Source organism: Dendropsophus ebraccatus, chromosome 6, assembly GCF_027789765.1.
Source record: "Dendropsophus ebraccatus isolate aDenEbr1 chromosome 6, aDenEbr1.pat, whole genome shotgun sequence".
In the NCBI taxonomy this organism is placed as follows: Eukaryota; Metazoa; Chordata; class Amphibia; order Anura; family Hylidae; genus Dendropsophus; species Dendropsophus ebraccatus.
Window position 1 is genome coordinate 147393131 of NC_091459.1, and position 15878 is coordinate 147409008.

The 15878-nt window shown below is 46.3% G+C and overlaps 1 protein-coding gene across 3 annotated transcripts in view; it reads right to left on the reverse strand.

The window, feature by feature from the left end:
• LOC138795149 (adhesion G-protein coupled receptor F3-like) overlaps positions 1–15443 on the reverse strand; it is a 33995-nt gene extending 18552 nt beyond the window's left edge. For all 3 annotated transcript variants that reach the window (XM_069974128.1, XM_069974126.1, XM_069974127.1), the window contains exons 1-7: positions 15149–15443; positions 14718–14809; positions 14456–14624; positions 14187–14358; positions 12758–13676; positions 11026–11067; positions 9206–9259 (exon numbers count right to left, since the gene is read on the reverse strand). In XM_069974128.1, the coding sequence (XP_069830229.1) occupies positions 9206–9259; positions 11026–11067; positions 12758–12937 (276 nt within the window). In that variant the 5' untranslated portion in view covers positions 12938–13676; positions 14187–14358; positions 14456–14624; positions 14718–14809; positions 15149–15443. The remainder of the gene's footprint in view (positions 1–9205; positions 9260–11025; positions 11068–12757; positions 13677–14186; positions 14359–14455; positions 14625–14717; positions 14810–15148) is intronic.
• Between the last annotated feature and the right edge of the window lie 435 nt (positions 15444–15878).

Consider the following 15878-nt stretch of genomic DNA (forward strand, 5'->3'; position numbering starts at 1 on the left):
ACAGTGATATCTCTGAGTACAGGTAATGTAGTAGCTGTCCCCTGCAGTCCTATGTAACACCACAGATAACACAGTGATATCTCTGAGTACAGGTAATGTAGTAGCTGTCCCCTGCAGTCCTATGTAACACCACAGATAACACAGTGATATCTCTGAGTACAGGTAATGTAGTAGCTGTCCCCTGCAGTCCTATGTAACACCATGTATGTCACTTACTGTGCGGTGTATGAAGCAGGTGAGGAGGATGAGATGGAGCGGGGATCCTGGCGCCCTCATCCTGGTCAGTGTGCCCGCTGTGTGTTGGTGTCAGGTCGGGTGATGCCAGGACTCAGGATTATTTGAATATTAGAGACCTGGATGACACAATAACAGGAAGGATCCGGTGTCTGTGGTCACAGGAGCGGCACGTTATATCTTCCTTAGGGCTCGTTCCCACTGAGCAAAAGCAGCTGAATTTCTGCGCTGAATCAGCGCAGAAATTTCAGCCGTTAAAATAGGTGCAGAGCTCATTTCCATTGTGTTGAATGGAAATTCTGCTCTGCAGTTCACACAGTGGAATTTCCGCACTGAACTAATCCGCTTTCCGCCAGAAGAATGAACATGTTCATTCTTCCACTAGCGGAAGCCTATACAAATCAATGGGGCTCTGATTTTCTGTTTCAGCGCGGAATACGCGCGGAATACGCGCGGAATACAAGCGGAAATTACTCGCTGAATCAGCGCGGAAATGGGGAAAAGGGTGGGGAGGAGGATTCTAGTATATGTTCTGGTATAGTCTAGTTTACTCGCCAAATACTCACTGAATTTCAGCGCTGAATGCATGCAGATTCAGCGCGGATTCCTCGAGTATTCCGCGCTGAATTTGTCAAGAGCTGATTACGAGCTGAACACTTTCCTAGCGGAATACGCAGGGATTCTGCTTACATTCTGCTTATATTCTGCTCGGAATTCAGCGTCAGTTGATTTCAGGCGGAAATATTTCCTTGCGTAATCCGCTCCTTTTGCTCTGTGTGAACGTAGCCTTACACAGAGGGTCATGGGTTATGGAGGACGATATCCGTGACAGATATCCTACAAGCAACATTCCCATGCGGTGGGACACTGCACAGGTGTCAGCCATTTTGAGGGTGTAAAGTTTAAAGGACAAGTCCGGCCAAAATTTATTTGTTATATGTTATTACTTATGGAAAGTTATACAATTTTCTAATGTACATTAATGATGGGAAATGCTCATATACTGCTATTTCCCTTAATTTAGTGTATCAGGAAGTGTTAGAATTATCTCTGACGTCACGACGAAAGGTGTAATTCCTATGGAGTGTCCAGCAGGGGGCGCTCTACATATAGAAGTCAATGAGTACCATTGACTTCTATATATAGTGCGCCCCTGCTGGACACTCCAGTGGAATTACAATGGATGTGTATGTAAATGTAGTGTACAGTGTTTTTGATTGAATACATTTATGAAATACTTTGGGGAGCAAGTGTCCTTGCTCCCCAAAGTATTCCATAAAAGTAAGCAATCAGTACATAACAGTAAGCCCGCCGAACCGCCGCCGCCCGCCCGCCGCTACCGAATGCCCGCCGCTCTGGACTACTGAACTACTACTCTCCCCACCTGCTCATAGCATGCACAGGTGATGGGAGAGTAGTAGCTGGGTTATATCTGCGAGATCGCCGCCGCCGCTGATGCCACTAATCACTGCAGCCATCATCCCCCTCCGCTCCCCCCTCCTGCTGCTTCCTTACTCTGTCAGAGATATAATCCGGCTACTACTCTCCCTACTACTCATCTCATCATTCATCTACATTTCGGTTCTTGGTTTTACCCAATTTCTTATAGCAGTCACATAAATGTAATACCTGTTAGGGTGAAGGTATCGGCTGACACGGAGAGTGAGTATGGGGGTTGTGGGTGTGGTGTCCCACCACGGGTGTTGCTCATAGTTTTATCCTTTGCAAAAGCCTGTATTCATTGTAGGTAAGTGGTGATGAAGTAGTGTTAAAGTTTCGCCACAAGATGTCGCTATTACAAGTGTATATACTTAGTGATGCACAGCTGTAGAACTGTAAGGGTTATTGTTTATTGGTATGTCACATGGATCTGTAGACCAAAGAGCATGTTCTCTTCTTCCGTTCTATCATTTCTCTCTTTACTTTTTCTGTATGCACTCTTCACCCATTCACAGCGGAAGTCACATGGGTAGAGGAAGTGTAGAGGTCTTTTGTCACTGGGCTCTGAAAAGGAAGGACACAAGCCAGTACGCTCCCTGTAGCAGCCTAGTTGGGCCCTGGCCCTTTGCCAGGTCCCCTCTCAGAAGAAGAACCAGTCCAGAAGAGGTCTTTGTCACTAGACTCCTTAGAGACAAGATTCTCCTCAAGTCACTCCACTCAGCACTATGCAGTGTTAAACCCTTCCTTAGAGAGGACAAGTCAGAGATCATCTTAAACCACACCGTGGACAAGGAGAGTCACAGTGCAGGACAGTATCCACAAAGCAGAAATCTAGGAACTGATCCGGATAGAGCAAAGTTGCTAGAAGCCTATGAACTCTATCTCGCATCGCGGGTGTAAGCAGGGAACCCTCAGCATTCTGCTCATCCCAGGTAACAAGGTCTGGGGCTTGTGTCACCCGCTAGGATGGGTCCTAGTGGACCCATAGAAGACAGTCCTTTACCAACCAGCAGAGAAGACAGCCCTTTAGCAACCAGCAGAGAAGACAGCCCTTTAGCAACCAGCAGAGAAGACAGCCCTTTACCAACCAGCGGAGAAGACAGCCCTTTACCAACCAGCGGAGAAGACAGCCCTTTACCAACCAGCGGAGGAGACAACCCTTTACCAACCAGAGGAGAAGACAGCCCTTTACCAACCAGAGGAGAAGACAGCCCTTTACCAACCAGAGGAGAAGACAGCCCTTTACCAACCAGCGGAGGAGACAGCCCTTTACCAACCAGCAGAAACCAGCAGAGAAGACAGCCCTTTACCAACCAGCAGAGAAGACAGCCCTTTACCAACCAGCGGAGGAGACAGCCCTTTACCAACCAGCGGAGGAGACAGCCCTTTACCAACCAGCAGAGAAGACAGCCCTTTACCAACCAGCGGAGAAGACAACCCTTTACCAACCAGCGGAGGAGACAGCCCTTTACCAACCAGTGGAGATGACAATCCTTTACCAACCAGCAGAGGAGACAGCCCTTTACCAACCAGCAGAGAAGACAGCCCTTTACTCGTCATCAGAGAAGACAGCCCTTTACTTGTCATCAGAGAAGACAGCCCTTTACCAACCAGCAGAGAAGACAGCCCTTTACCAACCAACAGAGAAGACAGCCCTTTAATCGTCATCAGAGAAGACAGCCCTTTACCAACCAGCAGAGGAGACAGCCCTTTACTCGTCATCAGAGAAGACAGCCCTTTACTCGTCATCAGAGAAGACAGCCCTTTACCAACCAGCAGACAGCCCTTTACCAACCAACAGAGAAGACAGCCCTTTACCAACCAGCAGAGAAGACAGCTCTTTACCAACCAGCAGAGAAGACAATCCTTTACCAACCAGAGGAGAAGACAGCCCTTTACCATCCAGCAGAGAAGACAGCCCTTTACCAACCAGCAGAGGAGACAGCCCTTTACTCGTCATCAGAGAAGTTAACCCTTTACCAACCAGCGGAGAAGACAGCCCTTTACCAACCAGCAGAGGAGACAGCCCTTTACTGATCATCAGAGAAGACTATCCTTTACCAACCAGCAGAGAAGACAGCCCTACAGCCCTTTACCAACCAGCGGAGGAGACAGCCCTTTACCAACCAGCGGAGGAGACAGCCCTTTACCAACCAACGGAGAAGACAGCCCATTAACAACCTGCGGAGAAGACAGCCCTTTACCAACCAGCAGAGAAGACAGCCCATTACCAACCAGCAGAGAAGACAGCCCATTACCAACCAGCAGAGAAGACAACCCTTTACTAACCAGCAGAGGAGAAGACAGCCCTTTACCATCCAGCAGAAAAGACAGCCCTTTACCAACCAGCAGAGAAGACAGCCCTTTACCAACCAGCAGAGAAGACAGCCCTTTACCAACCAGCAGAGAAGACAGTCCTTTACTAACCAGCAGAGAAGACAGCCCTTTACCAACCAGCAGAGAAGACAGCCCTTTACCAACCAGCGGAGAAGACAGCCCTTTACCAACCAGCAGAGAAGACAGCCCTTTACCAACCAGCAGAGGAGACAGCCCTTTACCAACCAGCAGAGAAGACAGCCCTTTACACGTCATCAGAGAAGACAGCCCTTTACCAACCAGCAGAGGAGACAGCCCTTTACACGTCATCAGAGAAGACAGCCCTTTACCAACCAGCAGAGAAGACAGCCCTTTACCAACCAGCAGAGGAGACAACCCTTTACCAACCAGCAGAGAAGACAGCCCATTACCAACCAGCAGAGAAGACAACCCTTTACCAACCAGCAGAGGAGACAGCCCTTTACACGTCATCAGAGAAGACAGCCCTTTACCAACCAGCAGAGGAGACAGCCCTTTACCAACCAGCAGAGAAGACAGCCCTTTACCAACCAGCAGAGGAGACAGCCCTTTACCAACCAGCAGAGAGGACAGCCCTTTACCAACCAGCAGAGAAGACAGCCCTTTACCAACCAGCAGAGGAGACAGCCCTTTACTCGTCATCAGAGAAGACAGCCCTTTACTCGTCATCAGAGAAGACAGCCCTTTACCAACCAGCAGACAGCCCTTTACCAACCAACAGAGAAGACAGCCCTTTACCAACCAGCAGAGAAGACAATCCTTTACCAACCAGAGGAGAAGACAGCCCTTTACCATCCAGCAGAGAAGACAGCCCTTTACCAACCAGCAGAGGAGACAGCCCTTTACTCGTCATCAGAGAAGTTAACCCTTTACCAACCAGCGGAGAAGACAGCCCTTTACCAACCAGCAGAGGAGACAGCCCTTTACTGATCATCAGAGAAGACTATCCTTTACCAACCAGCAGAGAAGACAGCCCTACAGCCCTTTACCAACCAGCGGAGGAGACAGCCCTTTACCAACCAGCGGAGGAGACAGCCCTTTACCAACCAACGGAGAAGACAGCCCATTAACAACCTGCGGAGAAGACAGCCCTTTACCAACCAGCAGAGAAGACAGCCCATTACCAACCAGCAGAGAAGACAGCCCATTACCAACCAGCAGAGAAGACAACCCTTTACTAACCAGCAGAGGAGAAGACAGCCCTTTACCATCCAGCAGAAAAGACAGCCCTTTACCAACCAGCAGAGAAGACAGCCCTTTACCAACCAGCAGAGAAGACAGCCCTTTACCAACCAGCAGAGAAGACAGTCCTTTACTAACCAGCAGAGAAGACAGCCCTTTACCAACCAGCAGAGGAGACAGCCCTTTACCAACCAGAGGAGAAGACAGCCCTTTACCAACCAGCAGAGGAGACAACCCTTTACCAACCAGCAGAGAAGACAACCCTTTACCAACCAGCAGAGAAGACAACCCTTTACCAACCAGCAGAGGAGACAACCCTTTACCAACCAGAGGAGAAAACAGCCCTTTACCAACCAGCAGAGGAGAAGACAACCCTTTACCTACCAGCAGAGGAGAAGACAACCCTTTACCTACCAGCAGAGAAGACAGCCCTTTACCAAGCAGCAGAGAAGACAGCCCTTTACCAACCAGCAGAGAAGACAGCCCTTTACCAACCAGCAGAGAAGACAGCCCTTTACCAACCAGCAGAGGAGACAACCCTTTACCAACCAGAGGAGAAAACAGCCCTTTACCAACCAGCAGAGGAGAAGACAACCCTTTACCTACCAGCAGAGGAGAAGACAACCCTTTACCTACCAGCAGAGAAGACAGCCCTTTACCAAGCAGCAGAGAAGACAGCCCTTTACCAACCAGCAGAGAAGACAGCCCTTTACCAACCAGCAGAGGAGACAACCCTTTACCAACCAGAGGAGAAGACAGCCCTTTACCAACCAGCAGAGAAGACAACCCTTTACCGACCAGCAGAGAAGAAAACCCTTTACCGACCAGCAGAGAAGAAAACCCTTTACCGACCAGCAGAGAAGAAAACCCTTTACCAACCAGCAGAGAAGACAGTCCTTTACCAACCAGCAGAGAAGACAGCCCTTTACCAACCAGCAGAGAAGACAGCCCTTTACCAACCAGCAGAGAAGACAGCCCTTTACCAACCAGCAGAGAAGACAGCACTTTAGCAAACAGCAGAGAAGACAGCCCTTTACCAACCAGCAGAGAAGACAACCCTTTACCAACCAGCAGAGAAGACAGCCCTTTACCAACCAGGAGTCCAATCCTGACAGTGCTTGGAATACTGAAGTCTTTTTTTGCTGATATTACTTGGTTATCAGAGGAGCACTGACCATCGGTCGCACTGACCATCCGTCTCCTCCAGAGCCTCATGTACAGTATGGATCACTGATCTGTTGTGTTACATTTTGTCATTATGCTTCTCCTCTGTAGCGTGTTGTGCACTCTCCGCACCGTCATAGCTGACATTAACATCTCACATCAATGCTGCGTTGTGTTCTACAGTTGTCAGGTCACTTATTCACAATTACGCCATTTATCCGCTCACCATACGGAATACCGCCACCCTGGCCTAAAAGCCAATATTTATCCCAACAACTCTTATAAACCTCTCCTGTTACCCATGAGGGATATGTGTGTAGACTATTGCACCCCTTATATACTCACTGAGCCACATGTGACTCGTCGCCAGCAAGAAAGCGGTGATAATAAAGTGACTTTACTGTGTATGATAAATAAATGGCAGAATATTAGAGCAATATATTGTTATATTCTTCTCTAGAACTCACTATCGTATCTGCGGCTATAGGTGAAAGGACAGCTGGTAGTGAGGGTATGTGGTGTCCCACCACTGGTGTTTTTGTCTCTTCTGTGCGCCTGTCAAAAGCCTTTTCTCTCAGGTTAAAGTGGTGATGAGGTATTCTTAAGTTTCACCACTAGGCGTCAGTGTTTTCTATGTGTTACTACTATTGCACAGCTAAAGCCAGTATTGGGATAATGTTTTATGTGTGCCATGTGTTTGTTGCTTACCAATAGGAAGTGCAAGTTAGTTCTAGTCAGATTTTCACAAGGAGAGGATACACAAGACAACAGTTCCTGCTGTAGTTAAGCCAGGGCCTGGCTGCTGCCAGGACCCCTGACAGGAACCGAGCTCAGATGCAGCTAAAGACAGAGATTTCTTCTATGCAAGCAGCTAGTTCTATTATGCAGTGCTAAACAACAGTGAGGGAGAAGAGTCCAAGAACACCCTAGCCCTCGCTAGGAACTCCAGGGCCATTGCTGAGGGACTATTCTTAAAACCCTGTAAGAAACAGGAAGAAAACACTGCAAGAAGCAGGAGGTACATCTTTTCAAATCGCCAGCTGAAGGAACTTACACAAGGCCTTTACTCTCACAGCCTGGTCAGACACAGTCTATACACGAGTACAAGTAACACTTCACTATTGAAGATATCTCCAGGTTCCAGCAGAGTACATCGGTACACTGGGTTAGGGCTCCTCTGGCAAACTCCTCTCCTCTACTCTACAAGCACTGCTACAACTACCTCTCTCTTACTTCTCTACAAGCACTGCTACAACTACCTCTCTCTTACTACTGTCAAGCACAAAGGTCAAACACTCCAGTGTGTAAAGATTTATCTACTTGTGAAACGTGTACTGTTATATGGAAAAGCCTGACAGTAAAGCAGTTCTATTTTTTATACTACCAAGACTCCGTCATCTTCTATCCACACCAGCACCTATACACACAACCGTACACCTTGGGCCATTCTTCCCCTTTCTGTGGGTGGCGGTATCGACAGTCTGGGTGGGTAAGGATTGTCCCACTGTCCCAGCATGACCGGGGGGATGTGGCCGCACCCTGATTCCTCTACAGTCAGTGCTTCCCGCCACCAGGACAGGAGGCTTGTAGAGGAGCAGCCGGTGCCGGTGGCTGCGGATGTGAGCGCCCTCATCCTGACAAGCACCCCCCACACCATACTGTCAGTATTTACTAGGTTTGTTAGTTTTATCTGTGGTGGTGGGGGATCACTGGGGGGGGGGGGCGTATATCTTCATATCTTACTGTATTACTGGATTTCTTGGTGGTCTCTCCCCTCCAAAATGCATTGTTATTGTTGGTGGATGGTGCCGTATGGGCCTCTGTGATGTCATTGGCCCACTTTGCTGCAATATCGGAATGGGCAGATCTAGAGGCCCCCTCTGACCTGGCCGTCACAGAGAGGACATGGCCTATGTCTCTAGGTCGTCCCATTCCAGTGACGGTGCTAAGGGTTAAAGTGTCACTGTCGTGAATTTTTTTTTGCAGAAATCAATAGTCCAGGCGATTTTAAGAAACTTTGTAATTAGGTTTATTAGCCAAAAAAATGCATTTTTATCATGAAAAAGCAGTTTGAAGCTCTCCCCCCTGTCTTCATTGTTCTCCTATGGAGAGAGCTAAAGAAAAGACCAAAACAGGACAACAAAGAGTTAATCCACAAATACCTCACCGTTATCTCCTGGGACAGTCACCACTGACCTCTCTGAGCTCTGATTACAGCTGTCACCCAGCTCCTGCCTGTAATCCTCTGTTATCTGCTTTCTGCTGTCGGCTAACTCCCTCCTTCCTCCTCCCCCCTCCCCTCTCTATAGGAACAGACAGGGTACGTCTGATGCAACAAGTCACAATTTCCTGATTTTTTGCAGTGGATGGAAAAGAGGAAGGAGGGGGGACCTGGGAAAAGGCTTTTTACATGCAGATAATGGCATATTTGGCTAATAAACCCAATTACAAAGTTTCTTAAAATCGCCTGGACTATTGATTTCTGCAAAAAAAAAAAAACAAAAAAACGACAGTGACTCTTTAAGGCCTAAGCGCCAATTATGTCACTGAGGGGGCAGGGCCTACATTGCCGATGTAGGCAGGGAAATGGGGGACGGCGGCTGTGAAGCCTCGCCCATACGGCACTGTCCACCAACAATAACATGCATTTTTGAGGGGAGAGACCACCAAGAAATCCTTTATACAGTAAGATATGAAATGTCCAGGACAACCTGCGGCCCTCCACCAAAACTACAATCTGCTCTCCCTACTATAAGACGTGGACCCCATGAATCCTGGCTGGCCCCTAATACCACAGTATGTGTAGGGGTAGTATTCATATTGTTCTTACTGTACTGCTGAATACACGGCTCTGGGACATCCTCTTCTTTATCACATCCATTACCTGGGATATAACATGTATAGTATTATATTCAGTTATAGTCTATTCCATCCCAGCCTAATCTAATGCAGATCAGTGTCATCCAGTCTAATTTAGTCTCATCTATTCTAATTCAGTTTAGTCTAACTTTGTGTGGTCTAATGTAGACCGGTTTAGTCTAATCTAAAGCAGTTTAATTCACTCACATGTAATCTGGTGAATTACAGTTTTAACCATTTTATTCTATGTCCAACCTATCCTAGCCTAATTAAGTCCAGTCTAACCCTCTGCAGTCCAGGTTTACCTAGTTTTGTACTTTTTATTCATATTGAATCTAGTCTAATTTATCCTAATTCCAATTTTGTCCAGTGTAAGGGGCCTAATACACAGAAAGATTATTGTGCAAAAAATCGTAATATTGCTTGTAGAGATGATCGAACCTGGAGCATGCTAAGTCCATCCGAAACCCGAACTTTCGGCATTGGATTAGTGGTGGCTGCTGAACTTGGATAAAGCTCTAAGGTTGTCTGGAAAACATGGATACAGCCAATGACTATCTCCATGTTTTCCACATAGCGTTAGGGCTTTATCCAACTTCAGCAGCCGCGCTAATCACATGCCAAAAGTTCGGGTTGGGATGGACTCAGCATGCTCCAGGGTCGCTCATCTCTAATCACTTGCATTTAAGCGATCATCCCGTGTGAATGCGGCGATGGTCAAACGACTAACGAAAAATTTGTTCACATGTCGTTGATCGCATCTTTGTTATGTTTTATCTAGTTTTATGCATAGTCTCATCTATTCAGGTTTAGTCTGGTCTAATCTAATTTAGAAAAGTGTAAACTAATGTAGTGTTTAGTGTAATCTGTTTAATGTAGTCCTGTCTAGTTTGGTCTTGGATTATTTAGTGTAATCTAGAATGGTTTAGTCTAATTTAATTATTACATTTTAATTTACTCTAGCCCAATATAATATAGTCTAGTCTTACCTATTCTAATCAACCCTAGTGTAGTCTAGTCTAAACCTAGTGTAGTCTAGTCTAATGTCTTTAGGGTCCGTTTACACAGAAAGATTATTTGCCAAAGATTTGAAGCCAAAGCCAGGAATGGATTTGAAAACAGGAGAAATCTCTGGCTTTCCTTTATGACCTTAGAGTAGTATAGACTAATCTTATCTGGGGGTTATCTAGTGTTTAGTGCAATCTAGTTTAATGTAGTTGTCCTATCTAGTCTAGTTTAGTCCAATGTTTTTGAGAGTAGTGCAGACTAATCTAGAGTTTAGAGTAATTTAATGCATCAAAACACAAATTATATATAAAATCCCTTGCGTATCACTTGCCGAAGGATCCACATCAGGTGATCATAACCCAATTGTCTGACACGTTTTGATTTATTGTCATCTAGTTTAGTGTAGTCTAAATGAATATGGCATAGTTCATTCTAGGCTATAATATATTATATATAATTTATATAATTATCCATATCATTTAGTCTAGCTCAGTATAATTTCATGTAGTTTGTTAGCTGTAAACACATCTATTATAATCCACTCTACAGAAACGTAATAAACTCAAGATTTATATGTGGCTTAGTCTAGCCTAATATTGTGTGTGCCAAAAATAATAAAAAGTGTGTGATGTAGAAACTGCATGGACTGTCATGAGGCTGAGGAGGGTGAGGGGGGTCTTGAGGCTGAGGAGCGATCAGGGGGGCTAAGGATTCACAATGTTCCTCAGCTTCACGAGTACTATGATAATGTCAGTCTCTATATGACAACATGAAGCAGCTCACCTTCTTATCAAGCAGGCAGCCAGAGATGAATAAGAAGAACACCTGGAGGAGAGAAGAAGAAGAGGGTGAAGACATCTAAACACCATAGAGAAGGTCAGTATTTCCTGCACTTGTCCAGCTGACCTGCTGTCCTGGTCTCCTAATAGACTAAGAACACAAGCTTGATGGGACCCCGGATAACCTGTGACAGTGAGGGGACACTACGGCCTACCTTCTGCTCGCACCTTGATTCCTCCAACTCACTGATCTTCTCTTAGCTGAATAAGATTCCATCAATCGGTCACAAACAGAGCGAGCAGGTTCTTCTTGCTGTCTAACCCTCACAATGGCTCATCTGTTCTTATCCAGAACACAGGTCCCTGTTTTTTACCTACAAAGCTCTTCTCAGATCTGCACCCTCCTTCATCGCTTTGTTCATCTCACGTCCTCCATTGTAATCATGAACCAAGACCCCTTCTCCCTTCCCCACTCTAAGACTCCTCCTGTGCTGCACCTATGCATTGGGGCGCTCTTCCTCCATCAATTTAGATTGACCGCTGATGTTTGCTTTTCAGGAGGCTTCGACCCTCTATACACAAAGACATTTGGGTAAAACCAATCCTATTGTCTTCTGCTTAGTCCTTTAAGAGCAGATACCATGGATGGAATATGTATGGGAGGAGATGGGTTTCTATACTTTGAATTCACTATCATTCTTCTATTTTGGCCTATTGTTTGTCCATGTCTTCTCTAAGGTCTATGGGCCACATGTATCATCCGGTGAACGGATGAATTTCGGCGGAAAGTGCCGATTTGCGTATTTTTTTATTCGCAAATGGCCGATTTGCGGATAAAATATTCGCAAATCGGCACTTTCCGCCGAGTACGCCAGGGGGGCGGAAAGGGGGCGTGTAGTGGGCGGAACGGAGGGCGCGGACTCAGAGTCCGCGCGATTTACCATCCGTTCCGCCCACATGTACGCCAAAAACCTACTCCAGTCCTCAGCTGGCGTAGGTTTTCGGCGGTGCGCACGGGATTTATGTAGAGGCAGGTAAAAAACGCCGGACTTAATAAATGCCACCCTATGTCTTCTTTGTTTCTTCTGATCTTCTTACACATCTCTTTATGGGAACTGAGGGGTTTGAGGGTCTTTCTGGAAATGTCACACATTGCTAACCACTAGAGTCTTAAGGGGGTATATAAAGAGTGCACTAAGCAGGGGGGCTCTTTGGAACCCGATTATTGGTATTGGGTGGAACATGGCTCCTCAAGTTCAGCCATGTTCAGAATATATTACCCTCATATCGGGTGTGTGTTGGTTATGGCTTTCTCCCCACCAACCGACAACTGTATTCTTCACTTATAGTTAAGTATATCTTGTCCTTGTTTAGTTCTGTTGATTTTGTATTTGGCTTCTTGTAGTCCTTTTGGTTCTGTCTTTGTATGTTGGTGTGGACCTTATTTTGGTGGGATCTTAAAGCAAAACTTTACAATCCCATAAAACATCTAAAGACCCTAAACTCATTGTCCCATCCCACTTCTCTCATGCCGCACCTGGACTTTGGAATACTCATCCTTGGAGAATAAGATTGTAATTTAATAAAGGGTCTACCTCATCACTATGGTCTATGGATCTACAATATATCTATCAGCACCGGAGGTGACCCACAAATCTCGATATGCCAGTTACCCACAACCCATCGAGTAGGCACATTTATTCCAAACCCAAGAAAGATAAGAGGACAGCACTCACCTGGAGGGGATTGAGGATGACAAACAAATACTGAAACACCACCGAGCTTCCATCTGACATTAAAGGGAGTCCAACAGTCCATGTCAACCCAAACTGGGGTGTACAGAAGACCACAGCCTTCACTAGCTTCTTGATGACCTCCTCATTCTCATTCTCAGCATTGAGTGTAGCCGTGTGCATGTAGTAAGCTACAAGGTTCAAGGGAAACCTCAGGATGTAGACCAGGAAAGTAATACACAACGTAAGGGAAGCTATGGAGATATAAGACCAGCGATGGTGATGTAGTCAAGGATGGAGCTGTTTCTCAAGGCGCTGGGTATGAATTTTGCAATCAGCACAGAAAATGATGTTAGATGATGGCATTAGCAGTGGGTCAGTCCGTCATCGATCTCAGTCATGCAACCCTCTGAAGACTAACTACTAGTCGTGGAATTCCAGAAAACACATATAGCCGTTCCCACTGGAGTGTTGAAAAGTCAAGTTAACATTAGGGTTGTGGAAACTCTTATTACCGATTCGCATGACATTGGTCAAGATATCGGTGTCTACGTGGAACATATAGCTGGAATCTTCTTCTTCTCCTTCATATTCACCAGGAAAGTCCATACTCAGGGTGTTGCAGGACAATAACAAGATGTTGACCAAACAGGCTGGAGGAAAGGTTTGTTGAGTGTCCTCGGGGCCAGAGCTAAGCTAACATGGAGCTCAATCCTTAGGGCATTCTGATCACTCATGTTGGCACAGGGGCAACCAAGCAATGGAACTCAATGTTTTTGTAGGACACTCTAAATGACGCATTTACCATCTCAATTCTTTGTAAGAGATTTTCCAAGCAGTGTACAATCTGTGGGCCGAGTACGGCGTTGGCTTGTCTCTAAAATGTTTCATTGAGGATTTCATTGGTAATGTTCAGGATATCCTCGAAAGAAGAAAGATGAAAACATGAATATCTGTTTTATATAGTAAAGGATGGTAAAACCTCTCCAAGGACCACCCATGTATCCAGACCAGATTTCACCTCATGGAATAGACCACCCCCATAAAGACCAGAATTTAAGTAATTTTGGGTGGTCTTTTCAAGAAATTTTCACTGTATTCACTACTGACAGTGATGCAAGGTGAGGTAAGCTTGGTCAGACAATGGTGTTGAGAGAAAGCAGGAATGGGCATGTTTTGTATTTCTACTGCCTGGTCCTTTTGTCCACTAGGAGATGAGGCACCACCAGAGGAGCCTGGCAGCGGCTCTTTCCCCTCTCCATGGTCACAGTCTTGTGTAGGGGGGCACTGACAAGGAGAGTTGGTTTTCCAGCCAACAGCTATCTTACGTGCATGGCCAGCTGTATTCTGTTGGATCATTCCTAGATTTTACAACATGGTCTCCACCATCCGCCATATTGTAAACATCTTGAGAATAAATTCCTTTACTCACCATCACAGCGCCCACAGGGAAGCTCAGGATATACTGGGCCACAGTTTCTGTTATGTTCCCCAGAATATACAGCTAGTTCCTCCTCATCTCTAAGGAATCCAGAACGACCGATGGAGGAGACATATTTCTGTAGATCTGGAATGAGGCCGAGTCCTTCTTCTGCAGAAAAGTTCTACAAAACCAAAGAAATACCATAATAGCCAAGACCTTTGCCTAAAGCTACACAAGTCCAGGAGAGGGAGCTTACTACATACAGATTATATACTGACCTGAACAATAAGCCTGTATACAATAGACTCCTGAGCTCCCCCTAGTGGTGGCTGCAGGTAATCAGAATTTAACTCTATGTCTACTCTTATTTCAACTCTTTATTTCCAAGACTTCTGGCGTCCATATATGTCCATTATTTTTCAGCAAATATTGCAACGTCCCCAAACACTGCAATGTACGAAAGGAAAATGGAAGTATGGCATACCGTATTCAGGAGAATCAGAAGTAATAACCCACCGTTACCATGTAAAATAAACTCACAATAGATGCTTGGTGTAACCAATCAATCAACTGATTCCAGATGGCGGTGGAATTTTCGGAGGAGGCGGTGAAGGAGGAGGATTCTGTAGAAACTAAATGTTATGGTCACTGATATAGTGGGCACAATCTGCAAGACAGACAGATCAGCCAGTGTCCCAATAGGGGGTCTCCCGTAATCATGGGCCCTCAACTCTACATCTTTACACCTTGACCCAATATCTCCCCAGGAACACCCATAAACACGGCGCTGAGGTCACGGTGCTGAGGTATTGGGTGACATTTGGGTCAGACTCCCTGACCTCCATATTGTCAACCAAGTGTCCACAGAATGTAGCGACAACCCTGGCACAGAGTGTTTCAGGAGAGGATTCTGGTCAGCTTCAGAAGGGAGTAATGTATGGTAGGAAAGATACAGCTGTATATTCACTTACCTGAGCTCAGGATATCTGTGGTCGTCATACGTCCCATGTCTTGTAGATTGGACGAGAGCGGATGAAGGCTGGTATTGGGCTGGTAGGTGTGGGCTGTGGCGTGGGTGGACGTTACGGTTGTGAATGGTGATGGGGACAGTTATGTGGATGGTGATGTGGCGGATGATGTGGGCGATGATGTGGATGTTGATGTGGGCAGTGATGTAGATGTTGATGAGGATGGTGATGCAGACAGTGATGTGGATCGTGATGAGGATGGTGATGTGGACGGTGATGTGGATCGTGATGAGGATGGTGATGCGGACAGTGATGTGGATCATGATGAGGATGGTGATGCGGACGGTGATGTGGACGTTGATGCTGACTGTGATGTAGATGTTGATGAGGATGGTGATGCGGACAGTGATGTGGATCGTGATGAGGATGGTGAGGCGGACGGTGATGTGGACGTTGATGCTGACTGTGATGTAGATGTTGATGAGGATGGTGATGCGGACAGTGATGTGGATCGTGATGAGGATGGTGATGCGGACGGTGATGTGGACGTTGATGCTGACTGTGATGTAGATGTTGATGAGGATGGTGATGCGGACAGTGATGTGGATCGTGATGAGGATGGTGATGCGGATGTGATGGGGACGGTGATGCGGATAGTGACAAGACTCTCCAGCTGACTGTGCTCACAGTGGTAGTGGGTGGGTGTGAGGCCGTACTGGAGGCTGCGGTTGTG